At 41.0% G+C, this 27,955-nt stretch overlaps 1 protein-coding gene across 3 annotated transcripts in view; it reads left to right on the top strand.

Annotated features, from left to right (window-relative positions):
• The window catches only part of ADRA1A (adrenoceptor alpha 1A), a 122,616-nt gene that overhangs the window by 80,407 nt on the left and 14,254 nt on the right, over positions 1-27,955 (top strand). For 2 of the 3 annotated variants that reach the window (XM_065946802.1, XM_065946801.1), the window contains exon 2: positions 23,951-24,336. In XM_065946802.1, coding sequence (XP_065802874.1) covers positions 23,951-24,336 — 386 coding nt within the window. Of the gene's footprint in view, positions 1-23,950; positions 24,481-27,955 lie in introns of all 3 variants that reach the window. The other variant, XM_065946800.1, reaches the window with a different exon arrangement.

Raw genomic sequence — 27,955 nt, 5'->3', positions numbered from 1 at the left:
TGAATTATCATCGTATCAAATGGTATAATGATATAGTTATTAAATGATGCAATTATCATTGTATCAAATACAATGATCATTATATAAATGACTACTGGATTTCCTGGGCTTGCCTGATGGCTCAGACAGTAAAGAATCTGGTTGCAATGCAGGAGATCCAGTTCAATCCCTGAGTCCAGAATATACCCTGGAGAAGGTGACCCACTCCAGTATTCTTGCCTGGAGAATTCCCTGGACAGAGGAGCCTGGTGGGCTACAGTCCATAGGGTCATAAAGAGTCAAACACGATTGAGTGACTAACTCTTTCACCAGATTTCCGGGGACTTCTCATCTCTGCCCACTCTTTCTAACTTGGTGTTTCTACCCAGGTCGATTCTAATCCTCCCTTTATATGGTTCCCTTCACTTGAAATGCAAAACTCACTTAAGGAAGTTTTAAGAAACTTAGAACTGCAGATAAAAGTAAAAAAAACAAGGGAATAAGTGAATTTTTGATAGCTATGAGCTTTCATTCCTTTTTAATTTTTAAAAATTTTATCAGGGAAATTATCAAATATAAATAGAAGAGTAGAGAGAACTGTGTAATGAGGCTGCTCTACCCGTCACCCAATTTTAATAATTTTAAATAGATATGTCAACACTTCTGTTTCACTCAAATCCCCCACTCCATGGAAATTCTTTTGAAGCAAATTCTAGACAATGCATTGCTTTATCTGCAAATTTTTCACTGGGTACCTCTATATGGCACTCATTTTTGAAATGCATAACCATAATATCTGGAGGGTGAAATGTCAACACCCTCCAGTATTGCCTGGAGAATCCCATGGACAGAGGAGCCTGGCAGGTTACAGTCTGACATAAGAGTCAAACACAACTGTAGGGACTTTGCACATATGTAACCATAATATCATTATCATCTCTAAGAGGAAGGAAACAATAATTATTTTCAAATATCCACCCAGGGTTCACGTTTCTCCAATTTTCTTTTAACACTATTAGAATCTCTTTGCTTCAATCAAGATCCAAGGAAGATTCATATATTATGTTGGTTTTATGTCTGTAAATTTTTTTACCCCCTTCATCTCTCTTTTTTTCCTTTTCTTTGAAAATTTTATTGTTATTTTATTTGAACGAGCAGTTCTCTATAGATTAGATTTCGCTGTGTTCTCTGCATTGTCATGTTCCTTTTCTCCTTGTGTTTCCTGGAAATTGGTCATTAGAACTGAAAGGTTTTCTCAGATGTTTTTTGTTTGTTTTAAAATTAGTGTTTAGATGATGTACTTCCATCAGGAGGTACATAATGTTTATGGACTTTGTCAATCATGATGACCACTGTCTTGAATCATCAATTTGCTTTTATTAGGATTGCAAAATAGTTACATTCTATTCTATTCTCTATCATTCTATCTTCATTTATTATTAGCTGGAAAACATCTGAAAGGACCAACTTTCACTCATCAGCTATTTGATTAATTGAGGTATAGATTTTACAAGAGAGACAGGATAAATTATTGATTCAGACTTACAGATTGAAAGCCATTATTAATCCTTACTGTGATGATTAATACTTTTTAATATCCTTATCAAGCTTCAAACCATGCCAGCTTTGGCCAGTGGCAGTTTCTTCAGATTAGTTTCTGACTCCTCTTGACAAAATCCCATGGTCTCTTGTGACTACCATTCTTGTATCTAACACATTTCCTGGCCAGATGTGATTTCTCTAAGAATTCTTCATTCTTTTCAGTGATAAACAGTGTTTTGAGACCACAGTCTAGTTAGAGGCCTATTTTAGCTGCACTGATCACTGTTTCTAGGTCTTTTTAGTAGCAAAGCTAGGGAATGTGATTTTTAAGATAAAATACATCATTTGTTTTCCAAGCAATAAATAAGTTGTCTTTTCCATTATATTAATATCCCCTGTTTCTTTTCTTCCATCATTGCATTGTCTAAGCCTTCTAGAACATTGTTCATTAATTATACTTTTAGACATCTTTATTCATTAAAAACATTTTTTATAATCAAGGAAGTAACAGAAAAAAATATTTTTGATATCAGACAAATCCCCCTTAAAATGAGGGAAAAATTCTTTAGGTATTAGCAAGCTGTGGCCCAAGGACCAAATACAGCTGCTTCTTTTCTTTAATGACTATGAATTAAGAACGATTTTTACATTTATTAAATGATTGAAAAAAATCAAAAGAAGAGTATTTTGTAATACCTAAAAATTATACGAAATTCAATTTCAATATTTTCTACGTTGTCTGTCACTAGTTTTTATTTACTCTTCAACTGAAAAGTTATCAGTAGATATTTTCTGAGTTTATGTTTTAGTCATTCTACTATGAATATAGCTTTATCAATTTTTTTCTAAGAACATTTTAATGTATATATATGTGTGTGTGTGTGTGTATGTGTGTGCACGTGCACACACTAAGACATTTCAGTTTTGTTTGACTCTGCTCTACCCTATGGACTGTAGCCCACCAGGCTCCTCCGTCCATGGGATTCTCCAGGCAAGAATACTGGAGTGGGTTGCCATTTCCTACTCCAGAGGATCTTCCCAACCCAGGGATCGAACCCGCATCTGTTTTGTCTCCTACATTGGCAGGCAAGTTCTTTACTCCTAGTGCCACCTGGGAAGCCTTGTGTGTGTGTATAATGTACATGTTTGTATACATATATATATATTTGATATCTCTTGGTGTATAAAATACAATAAATATAGCTCTATTGGGAAGTATGCCTTTTATCAACACAAAGTAAGATCTTTATCCCATGAAATGCCTTGTGCCTTGGATTCTATTTTATTTAGTACTAATATTGCTGCTCCAGGTTGGGTTTTTTGGTATTTTTTTTGTTTTTGTTTTGTTTGTTTAATTTATTTTTAATTAGAGGATAATTGCTCTACAATATTGTGTTGGTTTCTGCCATGCATACCGTGAGTCAAAGATAGTTATACATATGTCCCCTCCCTCTTGAACATCCCACCCACCTCCCATCCCATCCCAGCTGGAGCACCTGGTTTGATCTCTGAGTCAGGAAAATGCCCTGGAGAAGAAAATGACAATTCACTCCGGTATTCTTGCCTGGAGAATCCCATGGACAGAGGAGCCTGGTAGGCTACAGTCCATGGGGTCGCAAAGAGTCAGACATGACTGAAGTGACTTAGCTCAAACACACAGCCAGCGCTTACAGTCAGACACTATGCTTACCAGTAAGAGGAAATTGAGGCACAGAGAAGGTGAGAAACTTGCCCTCACCAGTGGACCTATCAGTGGAAGGATTTCCTTCCTAGGAACAAAGAGTAGCTCTGAAAAGTTGGTAGCAGGCACTAGTATGTTTATGCAGCGCAATAAATGTGGTAACTATTAAGTTGACCAAACAGTTCAGGTTTTTCCATAACATAGTTTGGAAAACCTGAACAAACTTTTTGGCCAACCCAATATTTTCATTTTCCTCTCCTAAGAAACTCTGTATTCAAGAGCTACAGATTCCAGTTCTCCTTTTAGGCCTGAACTCTTATTTTTTTAATAAGTGACAAGTCATAAGTTCTGATCTAGTCTAACCTGATTGTTTTTTAAGCCGACCTTATTAATAGAGTTTTGTCAAAGGTTTTTTTTTTAATTTGACAGTTTTTCACATGGCCAATCATGTCCAACTTGAACAAACAGAATTATTAACTTGGAAGAATTTATTGTTCTTTCAGTGATTTGAATTATACATTTCTCTGTTTTCTGAAAAATAGAGCATAAAATGTGTGATTAATTTCCTTGGCCACTCAGATGATTGTTTTTGTTTCGAACGTTGAGCATTGTAGCAGTGAACACTATTTTCATTATAAAACCAGCAAAGCAGAGATTGACTATTAGTGTGATCTGAAGGTTAAAAGCATAAGCTTTGGTGTCAAACAGGGCTGGGTTTGAAGCTGAACTCAGCCATGTCCTTTAGTCATGAATTAAACTCCTTAAGCCTCAGTTTCTTCATCTGCAAAATGAGGGTGAGAGTATATTCACATAGGGTCATAAGGAAGAATTAAATGGGATAGGTTAGTGAAATATCTTGCATAAAACAAGTGTCTTCTAGTAAAACAAGTCTGGCATAAAATGCATGTTCAGTGAAATGTCAGTATGATTCATAAATATTTACTAAGCATGTGCACTGTGCCAGGCTTCCCTGGTGGCTTAGGTGGTAAAGAATCCACCTACAATGTGAAACAATCTGGGTTCAATCCCTGAGTTTGATACTGTGCCAGGTACAATCCCTATCTGGATGAAATTTATTTTTTAAATGTTATTTATCTTTAATAGATTTAAAAATTAATTATTTGTAAATTGATTAATTAAATTGGAGTCTAGTTGCTTTACAATGTTATGTTAGTTTCTGCTAGACAGCATAGTGACTCAGTTGTACATTTATCCCCCTTTACTGGATTTTCTTCCCATTTAGGACACCACAGAGCACTGAGTAGAGTCCCCTAAGCTATACAGTGGGTTCTCATTAGTTATTTATTTTATATGTAATATCAACAGTGTATATATGTCATATCCCAGTCCTCTACTGATGAAATGTATATATAGAGAGAAGAGCTTCCTAGGTGACAGAGGAGCCTGGTGGGCTATGGTCCATAGGATCTCAGAGTCCGACACAACTAAAGTGGCTTAGCATGCACGCATGCATATAGGGAGAGACATTAAGCAAGTCATCACACACATTATCATGTGAGAACAATTGTGGCAAAATGTTATGAATGTAGAGTATAGGATGCTGTGGTCACGTTTAACAAGAGAATTCCTGGGTGAAATCTGGAGTGTGCAGATGGAAGGAGAAAGATCAGAGACAGTTTTCTTAAGGAAGTGGAGTTTAATCTAAGACCTAAAGGATGAAGAAAGGGTGGAGGTGGAGAAAACATTATATGTAAAAGAAACAACAGGTGTAAGGGTCCTGGGGTGAAAAGTTGAGAGAAGAATAGTGATTGGAGGAGTTGTGGAAGGTCTGCAAGGCAGAGTAGGAGAGGCAAGACCAGATCATATGGCCTGATGGGTAGTGGTAGTGAATTTCATCCAAGTGCACTTGAGACATACAGGCAGAGATGTCACAGAATAGGAGTTAGTTGAATTTCATAAATATCATCCTAGAGAAAAGAGATGATACTTGCATGCAAGAGACCAATGAGTAGAGTCATGCGGATGATAAATAGCAGTAGTTTGGATTAGGCCATGACCCATTATGTGGAGACAGAGATGTACAAAGACTTGGACAATGTTAAGAGGAGATCCACTGGAGATACCAATAAGGCATCAGGACTGACTGCCATGTTTTTGTCACAAACATATGAGTGAATGTTAAATATTCTTTATAGAGATGAGGAATACTAGAAGGCAAGCAAGTTAGAGTGTCATTTAGGACATATTAATACTGAGATTCCTATGAGACATCTAAGCATAGATGCATGTATGGGTCATGAGCTCAAAAAATAAGCACTGACTCAAGCTATATGTGTGTGCTAAGTCCAACTCTTGGATACCCTATGGACTGTCGTCTGCTAGGTTCCTCTGTCCATGGGGGTTCTCCAGGCAAGAATACTGGAGTGGGTTGCTATTTCCTTCTCCAGAGGATCTTCCCAACTCAGGGATCAAAGCTGAGTCTCATTATGTCTCCTGCATTCTTAAGGGGGTTCTTTACCACTAACCGCATCTGGGATGCCCAGGCTATATACCTGATAGCTAAATGCTACCCACAGATATTAATCTTGACAGCATCCATATTTTTAGAGCAGATGTTCTGAGCACTCCCAGATAATCAGAGATATTTCTACTCTCACTATAGAAATTCTCAGTGTATTGATTAGTAGAAAAGTTTCTGAACTGGGAGTCTGAAGACCAGAGTTTTAATCTAGTCCTTCTGCTCACCAGCTGTGTAACCCTGAGCAAGTGCTTCACCCTTTTGCATGTTCATATCCTTATCTGTTTGTAGCCCAGATGTCTGCTAGATTCTTGGTGCTCCAGGGGCTTATAGGAAGGGGTTATAAATAATTTCCACAATGGTTTAGATTGAAATATGCATGCTGGATCCCAAATAGACTACAAAGAAAATCTACAAAGTATTGAAATACATGTCGATTAGTACCACTGCCAGAAAAAAGCTAAATCGTGCCGAGTATATTATTGGTGAGGTTTAATATGTCCATATTCTTTTATCTGTGGGCTTCCCAAAATGCTTCCAATGCACAGTTTCTTTTTTTATATTTTATTTTTGGCTTCACTGTGTCTTAATTGCTGCACGTGGACTTTCTCTAGTTGTGCCAAACAGGGGCTACTCTCTAGTTGTGGTATGTAGGCTTCTCACTGAGGTGACTTCTTGTTTTTTATTTACTTTTTAATTGGAGGAAAACTGGTTTACAATGTTGTGTTGGTTTCTGCCATACAACAATGTGAATCAGCCATAAGTGTGTGTGTGTGTGTATGTGTGTGTGTGTATGCATGCTAAGTCGCTTCAGTCAGGTCCAACTCTCTGCAACCCCATGGACTGTAGCCACCAGACTCCTCTGTCCATGGGATTCTCCAGTCAAGAATACTGGAGTGGGTTGCCTTGCCCTCCTCCAAGGGATCTTCCCAATCCAGGGATCAACCCACATCTCCTATGGCTCCTGCATTGCAGGCATATTCTTTACCCTGAGCCACCCAGGGAAGCCTTCCCTCCCTCTTGAGCATTGCTCCCCTCCCCCATCTCCCCCCTCTAGGTCATCAGAGAGCACCAAGCTGAGCTCCCTATGTTCTATAGCAACTTATACAGAGTGAGGTAAGTCAGAAAGAGAAAAACAAATACCATATGTTAACACATATATATGGAATCTAGAAAAACAGTATAGATGAACCTATTTGCAGGGCAAGAATGGAGATGCAGATGTATAGAATGAACTTGTGGTGGCTTCTTTTGCTGTGGAGCACAGACACTAGAGCGTGGGCTTCAGTAGTTGCAGCACGTGGGGTCAGCAATTGCAGCTCCCAGGCTTTGAAGCACGGATTCAATAGTTGGCGCACATGGGTTTAGTTGCTCTGAGGCATGTGGGATCTTCCCAAATGAGGGATCAAACCCATGTCTCTTGCATTAGCAGACAGATTCTTCACCACTGAGCCACCAGGGAAGCCCAATCCAGTTCAGTCACTCAGTCATGTCCAACTCTTTGCGACCCCATGGATTGCAGCATACCAGGCTTCCCTGTCCATCACCAACTCCCAGAGCTTGCTCAAACTCATGTCCATTGAGTCAGTGATGCCATCCAACCATCTCATCCTCTGTCATCCCCTTCTCCTTCAGAAGCCAGGAGTTAACTTCTAACTCACCAGAATCAAATCAGAATAAGCAAAAACAATGAGTATTACGATTTCATGTTAACAGACTGTCGAAGCTTACTTCTCTTCCAATGATAATTTTTCTGGGAATGAGAGAGAAACAGATTGACAACTAAGCCAGGTAAAAGTTAAACTGCTTGAACACTTGCCTGGAAACTGAAGTCAGCTGGGATGAAGGGGCTGATAGAAACTCCTGTCCCAAACAGAACATCTAGAAAAATATTGCTTGTGATTATCCAATGTGTTCTGAATGAATCACCTAATGTGAGCAGATATTTCAGAGGTGAATTGCCACAGTGGGAAACAACCTTTCTTAGAAACATGACTATTTGGGGTAACAGAAAGTCACACCATACACCAGGGATTAGTTCTTTTCAGGAAGAAAGGCATTTGTCTCTGTCTTTGCTTTTTCTTTTTAACTTTTTATTTTGTATTGGAATATAGCTGATTAACAATGTTGTGATAGTTTCAGGTGGACAGCACAGGGACTCAGCCATATGTATACATTTATCTATTCTCCCCCAGACCCCCTTCCCATACAGGATGCTACATAGCATTGAGCAGAGTTCCATGTGCTATACAGTAGGATGTCCTTGCCTTTTCTTCACCATTTTCCATGTTCATCCTTCAGGCATCTTTTTTTAAATTAATTTATTTATTTTAATTGGAGGCTAATTACAATATTACTGTAGTTTTTGCCATACATTGACATGAATCAGCCATGGGTGTACATGTGTTCCACATCCTAAACTCCCCTCCCACCTCCCTCCCCATCCCATCCCTCTGGGTCATCCCAGTGTACCAGGCCTGAGCACCCTGTCTCATGCATCCAATCTGGACTGGCAATCTATTTCACATATGATAATATACATGTTTCAATGCTATTCTCTCAAATCATCCCACCCTCACCTTCTCCCATAAAGTCCAAAAGTCTGTTCTTTACATCTGTATCTCTTTTGCTGTCTCACATATAGGGTCATCGTTACTGCCTTTCTAAATTCCATATATATGTGTTAATATAGTCTATTGGTGTTTTTCTTTCTGACTTACTTCACTCTGTATAATAGGCTCCAGTTTCATCTACCTCATTAGAACTGATTCAAATGAATTCTTTTTAATGGCTGAGTAATAGTCCATGGTGTATATGTACCACAGCTTTCTTATCCATTCATCTGCCAGTGGATATCTAGGTTGCTTCCATGTCCTGGCTATTGTAAACAGTGCTGCGATGAACATTGTGGTACACGTGTCTCTTTCAATTCTGGTTTCCTCAGTGTGTATGCCCAGCAGTGGGATTGCTGGGTCATATGGCAGTTCTATTTCCAGTTTTTTAAGGAATCTCCACACTGTTCTCCATAGTGGCTGTACTAGTTTGCATTCCCACCAACAGTGTAAGAGGGTTCCCTTTCCTCCACACCCTCTCCAGCATTTATTGCTTGTAGACTTTTTGATAGCAGCCATTCTGACCAGTGTGAGATGTTACCTCATTGTGGTTTTGATTTGCATTTCTCTGATAATGAGTGATGTTGAACATCTTTTCATGTGTTTGTTAGTCATCTGTATGTCTTCTTTGGAGAAATGTCTGTTTACTTCTTTAGTCCATTTTTTTGATTGGGTCGTTTATTTTTCTGGAATTGAGCTGCAGGAGTTGCTTGTATATTTTTGAGATTAATCCTTTGTCTGTTGCTTCATTTGCTATTATTTTCTCCCATTCTGAAGACTGTATTTTCACTTTGCTTATAGTTTCCTTAGTTGTGCAAAAACGTTTGCATTTAATTAGGTTCCATTTGTTTATTTTTGCTTTTATTTCCATTACTCTGGGAGGTGGGTCATAGAGAATCCTGCTGTGATTTATGTCAAAGAGTGTTTTGCCTATCTTTTTCTCTAGGAGTTTTATAGTTTCTGGTCTTACATTTAGATCTTTAACCCATTTTGAGTTTATTTTTGTATATGGTGTTAGAAAGTGTTCTAGTTTCATTCTTTTACAAGTGGTTGACCAGTTTTCCCAGCACCACTTGTTAAAGAGGTTGTCTTTTTTTCATTGTATATCCTTGCCTCTTTTGTCAAAGATCAGGTGTCCACAGGCACGTGGATTTATCTATGGGCTTTCTATTTTGTTCCACTGATCTATATTTCTGTCTTTGTGCCAGTACCATACTGTCTTGATGACTATAGCTTTGTAGCAGAGACTGAAGTCAGGCAGGTTGATTTGTCCAGTTCCTTTCTTCTTTCTCAAGATTGCTTTGGCTATTCAAGATTTTTTGTATTTCCATACAAATTGTGAAATTATTTGTTCTAGTTCTCTGAAAAATACCTTTGGTAGCTTGATAGGAATTGCATTGAATCTATAGATTGCTTTGGGTAGTATACTCATTTTTACTATATTGATTCTTCCGATCCATGAACATGGTATACTTCTCCATCTATTTGTGTCCTCTTTGATTTCTTTCATCAGTGTTTTATAGTTTTCTATATATAGGTCTTTTGTTTCCTTAGGTAGATTTATTCCTAAGCATTCCTTCGGGCATCCTTATTCTCAACTCAGGCCTTCCAGATTTTTCAAATCTATCTGAACCATTGTCATCAATACCACAGGAATGACTGGAAATTCTTGAGTGGTTTCTGTTCCTTGACCTTGAAAAGCCGTTTTAGTGGGCATGCTGCCTTCTGGACACCATCTCTTTGCTCCTTGGGATTAAGCCATGATATATCAACCACAATAACTCCAAACCACATCCTCAGGAGCAAAACTACCCTACACTCGCTTGAGTTAACAATTACACACTATTATTCCTGTTGTTTATAATTTTCTACTTTAGGTGGCACAGTGGTACAAACTCACCTGACAGTTCAGGAGTCTCTGGAGCCACAGGTTTGATCCCTGGGTCAGAAAGACCCCCTGGAGGAGGAAATGGCAACCCACTCCAGTATTCTTGCCTGTGAAATCCCATGGACAGAGGAGCCTGGTAGGCTATAGTCCATGGAGTCTCGAAGAGTCAGACAAGACTGAGCAGGCACACAAGACATAGTACTCACTAGAGACTTTGAATGGGTACTTGGATCATTTTGCCCTACTAACTAGTTATCTAGCAAAGTGGATTTTCACTCTCCCAGACCCATGAAAATGATAAGTCCTAGTAAAAATTTGTGCTTGACCTTGAATTCACTGAAGAGGCACTGAGATGATTTAATCAAGGAAGATGTAATCAGGTTTGTTTTCTCAGAATCTCTCTGGCTACACTTTGAAGGTAGGTAAGGCAGTAAGACAAGAATCAAGAAGCTTAGTGAGTAAGTTGATATGGGGTCCTAGCTAGAAATGATGGTGGCTTGAATAGGTTGGATGGTGACAAGGAGAATGAAGTTTTCATGGTCTGCACTGGGTGAGTGGATGGAGTGGAAGAGTTGAGAGAGTGAAGAATTGAAGATGACAGTGGGTGTCTGACTGGGACAACTCAGGAGGAGGGGTGCCATCTTCTGAGGATGGAGCAGAGAAGAAAGAGTATGTTTTGTGAGAAACAGTGAGTTCAGTTTGTTTATGTTAAGGATTCGATGGTTTGGGAAAACCAAGAAAGATTCCTGGGGACTTCCTTAGGTCTCCAGTGGTTAAGACTTCACCTTCCAATGCAGGGAGTGCAGTTTTTATCCCTGGTTGTGGAACTAAGATCCCACATGCCTACATGTGGCTAAAAAAACCAAAACATAAAACAGAAGCAACATTGTACAAAAAATTCAATAAAGCCTATAAAAATGTTCCACATCACACACACACAAAAGAAAGATGTCTATTAGTAGTTTGTATGCAGAACTTGAGCTCAGGAGCCAGATATGGTCTCAGGATGGAGATTGGAGAATTCATCAAAGCAAAAAAGAAATTGAAGCCATGGAAATGATTGAATGTCTATGACCTCTGTCTTCCCCCTTAGAGTATCAGACAGTTCTCAGTTGAGACTGCAAAAGGCTTGGGTTGCATTTGAAAAGAATGAACATGTCCCCTGCAAGCAAAACTGAACTTTCTCAATATTGCATTTATTATGAAAGATGGAGGTATGGTCGGTTCTTTTTTTTCAAGGAGATCTCTAATCAAAGCAGCGTCACAGTCTGTTGCCCTTTAAAATTAAAGTTTCCCAGGAAAAAGTAAAGTTTTCCTGCATTTTAAAGTTGCTTTTTCTAGCTGTGTTTAGAAGTCGTATACCAGATTCCGTGAAATCACCTTTTATTTTGGAAAATAAGCTATCAAAATGCCTATGCATATATGTTGTGTCTGCTTTGGATGGAGGTCAAGCACTCTGCTGGCTTGGTCCAGCTTGAGTCTAGGGCTTGAAGCAGTAGCAGGGGCTTCAAAGACCACCTGCATTCCTGTCATAGCCCGGGCAGTGGAGGGGAACATTCAGGATCTGCAGGTGGAGACCAAAGTGCTAGTCGTATTCTACCTTGAGCAGAGTTAGATGATACTCCTGGAGGATGGCTACAGTATTAGGGGACATGCCTCTGAGTGACCAGGTGGCCAGTGAAAGGACCTGGGGTTGTCATTTCCAAGTAGGGACTTGTCTAAAGAACTTAGATTCCATATCTCTGTGTGTGTGTGTGTGTGTGTGTGTGTGTGTGTGTGTGTGTGTGTGTGTGTATGTGTGCTGGGTCTTCGTTGCTGTGCACACACTTTCTCTAGTTGTAGCCATTGGGGCTACTCTTCATTGCTGTGCATGGGCTTCTTATTGCAGTGGCTTCTCTTGTTGCAGAGCATGGGCTCAAAGTGCACAGACTTCAGTAGTTGTGGCGCACAGGCTTAATTGCTCTGAGACATGTGGGATCTTTCTGGGCCAGGTATCGAACCCATGTCTCATGCACTAGCAGGCAGATTTTTATCCACCGGGTTGCCAGGGAAGTCCCCAGATTCTATAGCTTTGGTGCCAGTCCTTGCCGGCTCCCCTGTCCACTATGTAACTACCTGTCTTACCATATAACCACCAGCCTGCTCCCATGTCCCTGATGGGATGGAGCCTGCTGTAGCCTATAAGCTGAGAGTGAAGAGACACCACCCCAAAAAGCTCCTGTGCTTCCTCCCTGGGTGACCGATTTTGGTTGTTTCTGTCACTGCTTTGGATTTGTAGTGTTTGGCCTTGGATTCACGTTTCGCAAATATGAGAGGCTGCTGATGACTATCACATCTTAATTACAGGCTCCGACCTTTCCTACAGGACCCTATAAAATGTCTTTATAAGTACTGGAAGTAATCATTTTACAAAGTGCCTGCAACTTATCTGTATCCAATTATTTGTAGAATGGCTTTATTTTCATGTAAATATGAGTGTCTTAAAGATCGGGAAGATATAAAGTGTTGGACTGTGAGTTAAGACAGGCTTTGTTTCTCCATTTAAAAAGCATATTTCCAGCTGTAAGTAGTGAAGCCCAAGTTTTATTCAAAATGTCATTTTCTTCCATTGGCAAATGTCATCCATTGATTCCACACACGTTTATTAAGGATGTGTTCGACACTGATGGAGATTAAATGAAGGATAAGAAGTATGTGTCCTTAAAGAGACACTGAAAATAAAGATCGAATGTCTTATCTATTCAACATATATTTGTTGTGAGCCTATAAACTGTTGGCATTGAGGACTTAGCAGTGAAATGAAAAGATAAAAACCTATATGTTTGAGGAGTTCATATTCAAGGAAAGGGACCAAAAAAAAAGAATATGTATAGAAGATGGTGATGAGTGCTATTAGGGTGACTCCTTAGGGGAGACGGTAAGAGGACAGGTTAGACTATGAAGAAGGAGGGGCTTGTGGATGAGCTGGATTTTGTACACAACCTCTTTTCTTTAATTTTTTATTGATATTTGCTTTACACTATTGTGTTGGTTTCTGCCATTCATCAACATGAGTCAGCCACAGGCATACATATGTCCCCTCCCTCTTGAACCTCCCTCCCATCTCCCACCCATCCCATCCCTCCAGGTTGTCACAGAGGACTAGGTTGAGCTCCCTGTGTAACACAGCAAATTCCCACTGGCTATCTATTTTACATATGGTAATTATACATTTCCATGCCACTCTCTCAATTCATCCCATCCTCTCCTTCTCCCTCTGTGTCCACAAGTCTATTCTCTATGTCTGCGTCTCCATTGCTGCCCTGCAAGTAAGTCCATCAGTACCATCTTTCTAGATTCCATATATATGTGTTAATATGCAATATATGTCTTTCTCTTTCTGAGTTACTTCACTCTCTACAATAGGCTCTAGCTTCATCTACCTCATTAGGACTGACTCAAATGTGTTGAATGCAATGTTGAAGATAGATTTCTTTTTATCAATTTTTATTGACGTGTAGTTGCTTTACAATGTGGTATTAGTTTCTACTGCACAGCAAAGTGAATCAGCTCTCTGTACACATATAACCCCTCTTTTAGAATTTCCTTCCCATTTAGGTCACTGCAAAGCATTGAGTAGAATTCCCTGAGCTATACAGTAGGTCATGGATGTCTGTCATACAGAGTGAAATAAGTCAGAAAGAGAAAAACAAATATATTTTAATACATATATGTAGAATCTAGAAAAATGGTATAGAATATCTTACTTGCAATACAGAGAGCCCAGGAGCCACAACTACTGAAGCCTGTGCGCCCTAGAGCCCGTACTCTATAAGAGAAGCCACGCAATAAGAAGCCCAAGCACCACAACTGGAGAATATCCCCTGCTCACCGCAACCAGAGAAAAGTCCATGCAGCAATGAAGACCCAGCACAGCCAAAAATAAATAAATAAATAAATATTTAAAAACCAGAAAATTACTTAATTGCTATTGTTTTCCTGAATCAAAATATATTTCACTAAGTTAAGGAGAAGAAAAAGTCTTGCTATCTGTTGAAAGTGCTTAGATTATGTATTAATTTCAAACAGACAATAGCAAGGAGATTTTTGAGGGAAATGTACCTAATGAGTTTAGCCCTGGTCTAGCTGGTCATTCTTTCCTGAATTATCTGGGGATAAGCATGCATGTTCTGGGAGACATGGTGCTCTTTTCTACAAGGAGAAATGCTGTTTGGGGCTTTGATAACTGGTGAGAGACACCCTTTAAAGAGCTTTACTTCAAGCAGCTTGGATTCATCCAGGATAAAACCCCTGATTCTGCAGAGCTACACACTACACAGCCAGAAGGATCCCAGAAAGATTGTTTTCCACTTGCAGAAGCATGAGAAAACCTCTTCCCAGGTGACTCTTTACTCGCCAGGGTTGGGAGGAGCAGTGGTTCTTGACAACAGTGTGCATGCTAAGTCCCTCTTGTCCCACTGCTTGTGACCCCATGGACTGTAGCCCGCCAGGCTCCTCTGTCCATGGGGATTCTCTAGGCAAGAATTCTGGAGTGGGTTGCCATTTCCTTCTCCAGGGAATCTTCTCCACTCAGGGACTGAACTCGCATCTCTTAGTCTCCTGCATTAGCAGGCGGGTTCTTTACCACTAGCGCCACCTGGGAAGCCCTTGACAACAGTAACCGTGGCTGATATACCCTGGTCCCCAGAAAATGAGAAAAAGGGCAACTCTCCCATCCACAGTTGGTCCCCACAGTGCTTCAGGTTTGTTCTGTTCCATTTGTACCCTGCACACAATATGCATCTTTTTCCCTGCTCACTGCACCCTCCCACACTGCCATCCTTCCTCACCCTGACTACTATGTAGAGGCAATTTTAAGTCCCAGTTAACTAGGAGAAGAAAACAGCAAGTCCTTCTAAAGAGGAGTTGAACTGACATCTTTTTGCCATGATTATAAGTGGGATGCTCTTATCAGGATGTGTAGGCTAAGTGGGGGCTTCCCCAGTGGCTCAGTGGTAAAGAATCTGCCTGCCAATGCAGAAGATCCAAGAGACGGGGGTTCAGTCCCTGGATGGAGAAGATTCTCTAGAATAGGAAGTGGCAATCTGTTCCAGTATACTTGCCTGGAAAAATCCCATGGACAGAGGAGCCTGGCAGGCTGCCGTCCATGGGGTGGCAAAGAGTCAAACAACACTGAGCACATACGAATGTAGGCTAAGTGAGGTGCACCAGGCAGAGGTACCACTTCTGCTCAGCAGCTGGGAGGTATGCTTGGCCATACCTTGGGTCTCCAAGACCACTGTGAGTAGCCAATAGAAGCTGAATTCTTCTCCAGAAAATGAATCTCTGTTCATACAAAGACTGCATTTCATTTCATGGGAAGTCTATTCATGCACTTTGGGTCGAGAGCCCAGGGTTCTAGTTTGCAGTTAATCTGGCAGTATTCTTAGAGATTTCTGTCCACTATTCCAGGGAACTAACTTAAAGATTCTTGTCTGGCTGAGAATTGCACAAGGGTGGCCCCTGGATGAATCTCAGAAGGGCTCAGGCAAGTCACTGTGACACAGACAAATCAGCCACCCACTGTGGAGCATATGGTGGACTCCAGGGTGACAAAGAGCTTGAATCTGTGCTTATACTCTGGTTCCAACGGCTTTTCTCTTGGACTTAGCTCAATGGGGCAAGAACTGTCTTCCTGGCCAGAAGATGCCAACCTATCTGGCACTTGAGCTTGCATACTGCTTGGCACTCAAACCCCTTGGCCTGGGGAACTGGCCACCTATTTGTGTATCAGCTTGTGTCTCTTCCCTATTCTTTGGATGTATACCAGCCACACTGGACTGGTACCACACATATGGAGAGACTGCTGGTTGGACAAAAAGAAAAAAACAATTAAGGGTTATTTTCTCCTGTCACCACATAACATTAGCATCTCCTTGGGTGTCCACAGTTTTTTAATTGAAGTCATTTAAACTCCAGTTTTCAGAGTATGATACCCTTCATGAGCCCTTCCAAGACCATCACCCACTGTTCTCCTTTGCAGTGGCTGAACACTGCAACTTGTAAATAGTGTAGTTATTGATGACACTGCTCTCCTTCCCCTTCCTTCTCATTATCTCTGCAAAACCGGTTGTCATTCTGACCACAGCTGGACATATTGCCATCAACTCTTCCTGTGCCATCATGGGGTTGCCAAATGGCTCAGCAGATCAGGAGAAGAAATGCAGGAAACTGAGCAGAGTCTGGGTCTCTGGACCACAGATGAGTAGATAGTTTTAAGGAAACCACTTGCCCTTCTTGTCCGCACACTCTTCATCTGTTATGGAGGGGTTGACAGTGCCTGCTAGGTTTCCTAGTTTCTGCCACTCTTCACATTCTAACATTCTGTGACTCCAGCTAATTAAAGTTTTTTTTATAACCTGATATCTCTCAAAGTTGTCATTAAGATGTCAAGTTTTCAGGTAGGTGAAACTAAGTGTAGAAGTTGGAAGGCTAGAACCAAGACTGACTCATGACTTCCAATTTCTGTACTTAGTCCCTCTGATTCTACAGGAGCTGAACTCAAGGGGCACCTTCTAATTATCAGTGCTTGGTTGGAATTTGAGAACTTCTGGTTTTTTTTTTTAATTGGAGGGAAATTGCTTTACAATATTGTATTGGTTCCTGCTGTACAACAGTGTGAATTAGCCATATGTATATATGTACACCTTCCCTCCTTGGACAGCAGAGTTCAAACCAGTCAATGCTAAAGGAAGTCAACATTGAATATTCATTAGAAGGACTGATGCTGAAACTGAAGCTTCATTTGGCCACCTGATGTGAAGAGTCGACTCACTGGAAATGACTCTGATGCTGGGAAAGATTGAGGGCAAGAGGAAAAGGGGGTGACAGAGGGTGAGATGGTTGGATGGCATCACCAACTCTACAGACATGAGTTTGAGCAAATTCTGGGAGATAGTGAAGGACAGGGAAGCCTGGTGTCCTGCAGTCCATGGGGGTCACAAAGAGTCAGATGCGACTGAGCAACTGAACAGCAACCTCCTTCTTGAGCCTGTCTCTCTCTCCCCGCCCCCCGCATCCCACCCCTTCTAGGTCAGCACAGAGCACCAGGCTGGGTTCCCTGTGCTATAGAGCAGCTTCCCACTAGCCGTCCGTCTTACACTTGATAGTGTATATATGTCAGTGCTACTTTTTCAGTTCATTCCACCCTCTCCTGAGAACTCCGTTCTTATCCTCCTGTATTTTAGAGAGAACTGGAACACTGGTGGATAAAACACACTTAGGAGGCCAGTGTTGATAGGAAAATAGTTTTCTTTCTATTGGGACCATTGAGAGCAAACTTTGCTGTAACTTTGTAGCTAATATGTGACTATAGTGTAGCCTTCACTGGGATGGGTCCTGGTATCCTCCACAATAAGCCTACAGATGAGCCCCAGGTCAGAAACCAAAAGTGAAATGCTTCCAATGGAGAAGACATCGAGTGAGACTTAAGTGCATTTTTTGAAATCATCAGTTTCAATTTCTCCTTGGTATCTAGAGCCCTCGACAATGGAAAGGAGGATAGTGAATCTCCAAGGGTGAAGATGTAGATGGTATTGAGGGGATAAACTCAGGCTCTTCCTGTCTCAGTCTGGCCAAGTTTTAGTCAATCAGAGTGTTTGGAGGGACCTGAAAATAATCAGAAATTCTGCAGCAGGACCTAATCATGAAGGAAACTCAGTGCATGGAAGAGTCTCTAGAGGCTTGGGGATTTTCCAAAGCTCGGGAATTCAGTGAAGCAAATTCACATGCAAGGGATGACCCGACCTGCAGGGGGAGGAGTTCTGAGAATTAAGCTGGAAGCTATTTGTGTTTCTTGCAGCAGAGTCTGAACAGAAATTGTTGAAGTGCCCAGCATACCTACAATGACAAGAGAAATAGGAGACCCCATGCTCTTATGAGTAATTCAGATGTCTGGCTCCTCCTGTGGAGCATGGTGAGAAAAACTAGAGTATTAGATACCAGATAATGCAGTAAGGTAAAGCAGATAGTGGAGAAAGCCATGGCAACCCACTCCATTGTTCTTGCCTGGGGAATCCCATGGACAGAGGAGCCTGTTGGGCTACAGTTCATGGAGTTGCAAAGAGTTGGACACAGTTTAGCAACTAAACCACAACTTTGAAACACCAGCAGTGTTCTGGGTTCTGGAGCTCTATGAGCAAGAACTGACACTTCCCACTAAAGGGAGTTTTCATCCTAGTGACTGGGTCCAAAGACATCTGTCCTTAAACCAGGCAGATTCAACCCTGGTGCTCCATACTGTGATGGGTGGACAACAAAGAGAATCATGATCAAGCTTCCTGGTCTAAAAAACATCATCATCAAGAAGAAAGTGAGGTTGGGAAGAGAAATTGTGAGGAATTCAGAAAAGATGTTGCCTGAGCAGAAAGCTTTGAGCAGAGGAAGGGATCCTGAGATAAGAGCACCCCAATGGGGATCACGAAGCAATGGCTGTTTTCCAAGCCTGATGACAGCTCAATCTTCTCTTCCTAGAGAGGAAACATGAAGGGAAGAAAGAGATCTAAAGATGTGAATAAGGGACTGCCCTTGTGGTCCAATGGCTAAGAATCTGCCTAGCAACACAAGAGATTCAGGCTGGATCCCTGGTCAGGAAACTAAGATCCCACATGCCTTAGGAGCAACCAAGCCCATGTGCCACAGCTAGAGAGTTCATGGGGTGCAACAAAAGATCCCACATGATGCAGTGAAGATTCGGAGTGCCACAACTAAGACTCAACACAGTCAAATAAATAAATAAGTGTTATTTTTTAAAAAGATGTGAGTAATATGAAGAAGTTTGGAAAGAAGTCTTGTACTGTCTTCTTTTAACTTTTGGGAAGCATTTGAAGGAAATACAGTTAGGAATCTTTCTCCAAACCCCAGTTCAGTTCAGTTCAGTGGCTCAGTCATGTCTGACTCTTTGTGACCCCATGAACTGCAACACACCAGGCCTCCCTATCCACCACCAACTCCTGGAGTCTACCCAAGCTCATGTCCATTTAGTCGGTGATGCCATCCAACCATCTCATCCTCTGTCGTCCCCTTCTTCTCCCGCCCTCACCCTTTCCCAACATTAGGGTCTTTTCAAATGAGTCAGCTCTTCACATCAGGTGACCAAAGTATTGGAATTTCAGCCTCAACATCAGTCCTTCCAATGAACACCCAGGACTGATCTCCTTTAGGATGGACTGGTTGGATCTCCTTGCAGTCCAAGGGACTCTCATTGTCTTCTCCAACACCACAGTTCAAAAGCATCAGTTCTTCGGTGCTCAGCTTTCTTTATAGTCCAACTCTCACATCCATACATGACTACTGGAGAAACCATAGCCTTGACTAGACAGACCTTTTTTGGCAAAGTAATGTCTCTGCTTTTTAGTATGCTGTCTAGGTTGGTCATAACTTTCCTTCCAAGGGGTAAGCGTCTTTTAATTTCATGGCTGCAGTCACCATCTGCAGTGATTTTGGAGCCCAAAAAAATAAACTCAGCCACTGTTTCCACTGTTTCCCCACCTATTTGCCTTGAAGTGATGGGACCAGATGCCATGATCTTAGTTTTCTGAATGTTGAGCTTTAAGCCAACTTTTTCACTCTCCTCTTTCACTTTTATCAAGAGGCTCTTTTGTTTTTCTTCACTTTCTGCCATAAGGGTGATGTCGTCTGCATATCTGAAGTTATTGATATTTCTCCTGGCGATTTTGATTCCAGCTTGTGCTTCTTCCAGCCCAGCGTTTCTCATGATGTTTTCTGCATATAAGTTAAATAAGCAGGGTGACAATATACAGCCTTGACATACTCCTTTTCCTATTTGGAACCAGTCTGTTGTTCCACGTCCAGTTCTAACTATTGCTTCCTGACCTGCATACAGGTTTCTCAAGAGGCAGGTCAGGTGGTCTGGTATTCCCATCTCTTTCAGAATTTCCCACAGTTTATTGTGATCCACACAATCAAAGGCTTTGGCATAGTCAATAAAGCAGAAATAGATGTTTTTCTGGAACTCTCTTGCTTATTTGATGATCCAGCAGATGTTGGCAATTTGATATCTGCTTCCTCTGCCTTTTCTAAAACCCCAGTTGGAAGCTACCAAAAGAGAATCACCTGAAAGGGAGGATGAAAGACTGCAGGGAGGAGAAATGGGTCCCATGACCTGCCTTGTGGAATTGTCAGATTGGGCATGGGCACATCGTGCAGGGTTTAGACACATATAGGTGCTGTCACACACCCGAGTATAAGCCAAGTGGTCCATTTATGGGAGAGCCTCTGATCCAGAAGAATCTCCCATTCACTGTCTTAAAAGCCAATATCAAGAGATTTGCTATAATTAGCAAGACAGTATTTCTGCAGGGTTAAAACAAGACTGTCTTTAAAATCTAAGTGTAAATTCATTTTAATCATCTCCTTTCTCATCCTATGGGTTTCCCTGGTGGCTCAGATGGTAAAGAATCAGCCTGCAATGCAGAAGACCCAGGTTCAATTCCTGGGTCAGGAAGATGCGCTGGAGAAGGGAATGGCTACCCACTCCAGTATCCTTGCCTGGAGAATTCCATGGACAGAGGAGCCTGGTAGACTGCGGTCCAGGGAATCGCAAAGAGTTGGACGTGACTAAGCAACTACCATGTTTACACTTTCACTTTTCTCATCTTATGCCTCAGCTGCCACCAGGAAATGGGTATTTTGAGCAGGGCACCTGAGGGAAAGGACTGATATTTATCTCTGAAGATGTGGACACAACAGGAAGGCCAGAGTAGCTTGGCTCTGTAAGAAGACTTCAAAGTAGGGAAGAGGAATAGGAGGAAATGGACTAAAAGGAAATGTTGAGATGTCTTAATGCAGAACAGGACTCTGAATACAAAGACTGTCCCCGAAGGAATTATGGGAAACTCCAAGGATCTGAAATCATCTCACTAGCATTAGCGTTCAGAATTCACTTTTTCCCCCCCTTTTTCTCTTAATTTAAATTCTTCAAATAAGGGACACACACTCCACTCTCTAGCTGATTTACAGAAGAGTGAAATTCCCAGACAAGGTAATTTGGGGCATGCCCTGCTCATATATCCTTATTAAGCTCAACCCAAGGCCTGCCTTGAGAAGAGAGTCCCCTTAATACTGTCATTGTTGCTATTAGGAAGAAATATGGACCAACATATAGGCATCATAATTAAGATGGATTTTTCTGGAACTGACCATAGTCACAAGAATCACCATTCATGTTCATATTAGCTGCTTTTTTCACCTCTCAGATTAAGTTTGAGAAACCATCTTTCTAGTTTAACTCCCCCAACTGCACCCCTTATCATTCTCTATATATCATCCTCATTCCCTAGAGATGCATTATTCTAATGTATTTTCAGATGTGATAAAGGAACATAGGCCCTAAAGTCAGACTTCTCAATTTCAAATCCCAGCTGACCTTCTGCTTATGTGACTTTAGTTGAATTATTCAATCTCATTAAATCACAGTTTCTTAATTTGTAAAATGGGGGTGTTGATAGGAATCATATAACTTATTTTTTATTAGAATACATTAATAGTTGATTTATAGTGTGTTAGTTTAAACGTACAGCAAAGTAAATCAGTTTTACGTAGATCCACTCTTTTGTAAATTCTTTTCCCATATAGGTATTTTCCCATACAGAGTATTAAGTAGACTTCCCTGGGCTATACAGTAGGAATCATATGACTCTTGATGTTACTAATGATGATTAAATTTATGTAGACTGTTTAGTACAGAGCCTGGCTCAAACCAGACACTCAATGTGAGTACATTGTATTATAACTATAGGAAAATGTTAAAAGCTTTGGAGGTAAAGATAATACTTTCCCACTTAACAACCATCATCTCTGTATGTGCCTGTATGTGTTTTAATTTCTTTGAGACACACTGAATCTGACAGGGAATATGCTTCAGAGACAAAAAATACTCTCATCAGTCATTGTACCATTTTGCCTTCTTTGGTTCTGCAATATTTAACTTTACTCTTTCTTTATATTTATGAGATTCTCTGCTAAATTTCAGGGCACTGTTTGCCAGAGTAGGTTTTTAAGCCTATCCATCAGTTTGTCATGACTCTGATGGGTCTCTAGAGCAGAGAGAAAAAGAAAGACATAAAATCAAGATCTTTACGAGGCTGAGGCAAAAGAAAAAAATTGTGCAGGAAATAAATAACACTGGGCTAGCAGTTCTATATCTCTTTATCTATCACTGTATTAGTGCATAGCTATTAAGTTTGTGACAACGACTTTAATCATTCTTTTTTTAATTTGGAAATTGAGTAATTGAATAAAATAACCTCTAAGACTGTTCACACGGTGCTTCCCTGGTGGCTCAGGTGGTAAAGAACCTGCCTGAAATGCAGGAGACACTGGTTCAATCCCAGGATCGGGAAGATCCCCTGGAGAAGGAAATGGCAGCCCACTCCAGTATTATTGCCTGGAGAGTTCCATGGACAGAGGAGCCTGGTGGGCTACAATCCGTGGGATCGCAAACAGTAGGATACAACTGAGGAACTAACACTTTAATACTGTTCCCACTTTAAGATAATTTGGTTTTGCTATTTCACCTCCAGGAGCTATGAGATAGTTACTTTGTAAGATGTAAAGAGACCTGAAACTTGATTCCTGCTGGATAAGTTAAAGGATGACTTGAGTAGGTAAAGAGGACAGTAAAGGGCATTTTGGACCTCTGGACCCAACTTGAGAGGGCCAAGAAAAATGAGCAATGTCTTGGAGAAAATTTTTTAGTGTGTCTGTTTACAGACACACTAAAAAGCTTTTACTTTTAATGTTTTAATGTTAGAAAGCTAGAGTAGGTTTAGCACTGGGCAAGACCCTGCATGTCAAACTCTTAAGAAGCATTTGGCTGCTACTTTAGTATTTTGAGCAGGTGAGTATACTGCAATGTCAAAAGGCATCGTCAGAGAAAAAAAATCACTGGTCAAAGTTGACAAAGCCAGTAGTTTGTAAATTTGAGATTCATTAGAAAATACTACTCCAACACTCAGGAGAGAAAAAGATTCGTATTATTAATATTTAGGCTGTACCTGTATACATGTGGGCTCTACATGGGTACTCCATTGCTCACTCATGTCCGACTCTTTGCGACCCCATAGACTGTAGTCCACCAGGCTCCCCTGTCCACAGAATTCTACATGCAAGAATACTGGATTGCCACTACAATATTGTAAAGTAATTAGCCTCCAAATAATAAAAATAAATGGAAAAAAAAAAAAGAATACTGGATTGGGTTGCTATGTCTTCCTCCTCTCTTATGTCTCCTGCTTTGGCAGACAGGTTCTTTAGCGCCGCCTGGGAAGCCCATATGATACTGCATCAAAGAACAAACGACAATTCAGGTGATCTTATTTTAATATGGATGTTTGGATGAATTTCAACTTAGTTTTAAATTCAGGCAAAACAATCTGCGTATGTAGACTCAGCCTCCATCTCATGTTTTCACGATTTAAAGCTTCCTAGTGAATGTCAAGTGATATTTCGTCACTAAGAACCAGCGCAGCCCTGTCCTTTGGGTCTTTTCCCGTAAATCAATTGCTCATGTGGACCAAGTGTGAATGGCTTTTGAGAATATTATCAAGGATATGATCAGTCAAATGTGAAAACTCAAATGCATTTGGAATCATTTGGAGTTTTTTCGAGATACAATAAAGGTGTTTGTTGGAGGATTTGCTTTATTTTCCTAGCCAAGAGGTCCATTGACTTGCAAATAACATGTACGAATCTCTTGTGTTTTCTTCCAGGGTCTTTCTTTCCTGATTTCAGGCCCTCAGAAACCGTTTTTAAAATAGCATTTTGGCTCGGTTACCTAAACAGCTGCATCAACCCCATTATATACCCATGCTCCAGTCAAGAGTTTAAAAAGGCCTTTCAGAATGTCTTGAGATTCCAGTGTCTGCGACGAAAGCAGTCCTCCAAACACACCCTGGGCTACACGCTGCATGCACCCAGCCACGCCCTGGAGGGACAGCACAAGGACCTGGTTCGCATTCCAGTGGGATCTGCAGAGACCTTCTATAAGATCTCCAAGACGGATGGGGTCTGTGAATGGAAAATTTTCTCTTCCCTACCCCGCGGATCTGCCAGGATGGCGGTGGCCAGAGACCCATCAGCCTGCACCACTGCCCGGGTGAGAAGTAAAAGCTTTTTGCAAGTGTGCTGTTGCCTGGGGCCTTCAACCCCCAGTCGCAGAGAGAATCATCAGATTCCGACCATTAAGATCCACACCATCTCCCTCAGCGAAAATGGGGAGGAAGTCTAAAGAACAGGAAAGGTCAGAAGGATGGGAGGGTGATCCTAGGCAGCCGCTCTCCACTTCCTTCTGGAAGGCCAGCTCACGTTCCATGGATGCTGAGACACAGCCAGTAAACCAGGGACCATCTGGAAATGGGCTGGGGAGGAGAGCTGACTCTGGGGCAGAGGTAGGGCTTAGAGACAAGAGAGGATGTCATACCGCCATCCAGCTCACTATGATGGGAAACAGCATTTCCTTGAGGCTAATGCTCTCTGGGTCATTCTCTGAGCCTTCTTTCTATGCCTGCCCCTTTCAACGACAAACACCATGGGAAACAGAATTTCATACACAATCCAAAAGATGATAAATATAGGATTATGATTTCATCATGAATATTTTGAGCATGCACTCTAAGTTTGGAGCTATTTCTTGATGGAGTGAGGGGATTTTATTTCCAGGCTAAACTTGTGAAAGCCACATTGGATTTTTATGGGGAGAAGGCCTGGAGAGGAAGAGCCTTAAGATGGTGGCCAATATCCAGATGCATTATTTTTAGAGCAAGTTTTACAGTCCACCCTTTCTCAGCTTGGGTGAAACTTGACAGTGAGATTTTATTTACCTTTTGCTGCTGCTTGACAGGATACTGCTCCCAATTCCCTAAGGGTGAAGGTGAGGGACACTCATTATGTCAATGGTCGTCTGCACTTGGGTCTAGAGAGTGTTGAAAGAACCAGTTGGGAAAAGGATGGTTTTTCCTAATGGAAGGCAGTAAGGATGAGAGTCAGTTCTTCAACTGACAATTCTATGGACAGAATTCCATTAAGTGGTTCCAAGATCAGGTGGAGGAAGGCTTCTTGTGTAACATATTTAAAGATCAAGAGTTTGGGGTGGGCTGGTTGCTACTTTCAAGCTAAGACAGAGGCTGCAAAAGTACTCCACAGCCTTTTCAACAAGGCCTAGAAAGGCTTTTCTTGGCAAATCACTTATTTTTTCCAGAATTCCATTATGAAAATCCAGGGCATATAATATTTTGAATGGCATATCACCACTGCCGTTCTTTCTCAGCTGCCTCACTACTACATGATGAGTGAGGTTCATGGTCCCCAGGGCACACAGGACATGCCAGAATAAGCCTGATGATTCAAGTACCTGCTTCCTGAACTCTGAAAGATACACATAGGAAGATGCTTTCTGGTCACTTTAAGCCCATCAAAAGCAGAAGTTTGCAAATTGTTTTTGACAGAAGCCTATTTATGCTGAGAAAAGATCCAGTCGCCCATTTATTGAACCTATTCCCACTTTTTACAAGAACTTGGGGGGGGAGTGATTTTTTGCTTTCTGTATATCAAAGTTTGGTAAACCTCAAGAATTCAATATATTACAAAGATACAGATGGTGACTATCTGTAAAAACTAAAATATTTTCAACATTCCACAATAGGAATTTAAAAGATTTATGTTTTTGAAATAATGCTTGACTAGAATCACTGGTCTATAACTTCTAACCATTTCTATGGTCTATTTCCCCTATTTGGGATAATTCCTCCTAAGAATTTAAAAGCAGATTATTGCCATTTTTAATTTTTCATTTATTTATTTATTTATTTTCACCACCTCGCATGGCTTGCAAGGTCTTAGTTCCCTGACCAGGGATGAACTGAGATCCTTGGCAGTGAGTGTGCAGAGTCTTAACCACTGGACCACCAGGGAATTTCCTATTACAGACATTATTTAACCATCACTGCAAAGGTAGTGGCACCATCATCTTTTCCTTCTTTCCTTGCAGCAAAGTGATAATTTCCTGAAATCCTTCTAAAAGGCTAGTTTGTTTGCATACTGCCGTGGAAGCTATGTTTGCACATCGGTTGGAGTTTGGTTGTTGGTTGTGTTTTGACATAGAATGTTACAGCTTTCTCAGTCCTTTCTGGAAAGTGCCTCGTTGCTGTCCAGTTAGACACTCTGCCTTTTGCTTGTAACTTGGACTCTGGTAGTAGATGCTTGGGGATTTCTAGACTCTTCTGACCTGTTTGCACATCTCGCAATGGCTCTTCCAGATGTGGGTGTCATATTGTGCATGGAGGCATGCGAGAAGGACTTGACTACATAAACCTTGCTTCAGTTTCATTGTTGAGAATAACTTCTTTTAGGATCTGAATTTTTAAAACTACTTATACCAGTCTCACCCTTACAGGAAGAACAACCCCATGAAAAGAAGGGTAACAGTTTTTCTTCACCAGAATATGACTCCATGTTTGAGCTGGTCTTTAAATACCTCTAGAGACAAATTTAAATTTTAAATACTAAAAAGCTTAGGATCACCAGAGAACTAGCTTTAATGCCACTTCTAATCAAAGACAACAATTTGAAAACCTTCCAGTCATCAGATAAAATCCATGACAATTGTATTCATGTAAAACTATCCATAAATAATTGTCTGCTACACGCTTCTCCATCCCCAGGCCCTCCAGGGAGGCAAACTTTAACATTTTTTTCCTTTCCCATGACTTGACATTAGGTAGAAACACACCAGTTTTACGAAAAATTGATAATGTCACCCAAGACTTAGTTAAAGCGGGATAAACAATACATGAGTTATTTTTTTACTCATCCACAAAAATCTCTGTACCTTGGAGCATGCCAAAAACTCTCTAAAATTGTCACAGTTAAACAAATGATCGTCATATTTATACTCACATGTTTACTGCTTCTATTTGGAGTTTGGAGAATGTACCCAGAGTAACAGTGATCAAAATATCTTCTCTAATGTGTTATAAAAAGCAGTTGCTTTTGGGATTGTCTGAACATCAGCAAAAAATCAACTTGACATTATGGGATAGGTGAAACTTGAGTTTCTTCTGCAATTCAAATCGCATGCATTAAGAGAGACCTTGAATCTCTTTGTTCAGGAATTTAATCCCCAGACCTTTGCAAGGATTTCAGAAAAGTTTACTTGTTACGCTTTCTTCATTTTACCTCCCATAAGGGAGGTCTCAGCCAACACTGCTTCTGCCTATAATCACTTGGGGTCTGCTAACACTCTCCAAAAGGCTTCTCATGCTCTTGCCAGCTGCTTGGATTGGTCCCTTCACAGTGGACAGTGTTATTTGGGTAAATAAATATTTTCTTAAGGTTTTCTTCTTAGGTGTTACTATGTGCCAAGCATTGGCAGAATATTTCACATCCATCGTCTCTAAATGTCATAGCAGTTCTACTGTTCTTACTTGAGAGCCAAGAAATTTGATAGAAATTTAATGAATGATCCACCCAAGGCCAAGGAAGAACCATGATTTGATCCTGGGTCTCTCAAACCCTAATGTCTACATGTTTTCCACCAACACCTAAGTAGTAAAAGTCAAAGCCCCCAAACTGGAGTTGGATATGCTGATGACACTAAACCATTTTTGTCATTGTTATTGTTCAGTTGCTAAGTCATATATGACTCTTTGCGACCCCATGGACTAGCCTACTAGGCTCCTTTGTCCATGGGATTTCCCAGACAAGAACACTGGAGTGAG

This window comes from Muntiacus reevesi, chromosome 10 (genome assembly GCF_963930625.1).
Source record: "Muntiacus reevesi chromosome 10, mMunRee1.1, whole genome shotgun sequence".
NCBI lineage: Eukaryota > Metazoa > Chordata > Mammalia > Artiodactyla > Cervidae > Muntiacus > Muntiacus reevesi.
Note: the sequence above shows the minus strand (reverse complement) of the source record. Positions and strands in the feature narration are given on the sequence as shown.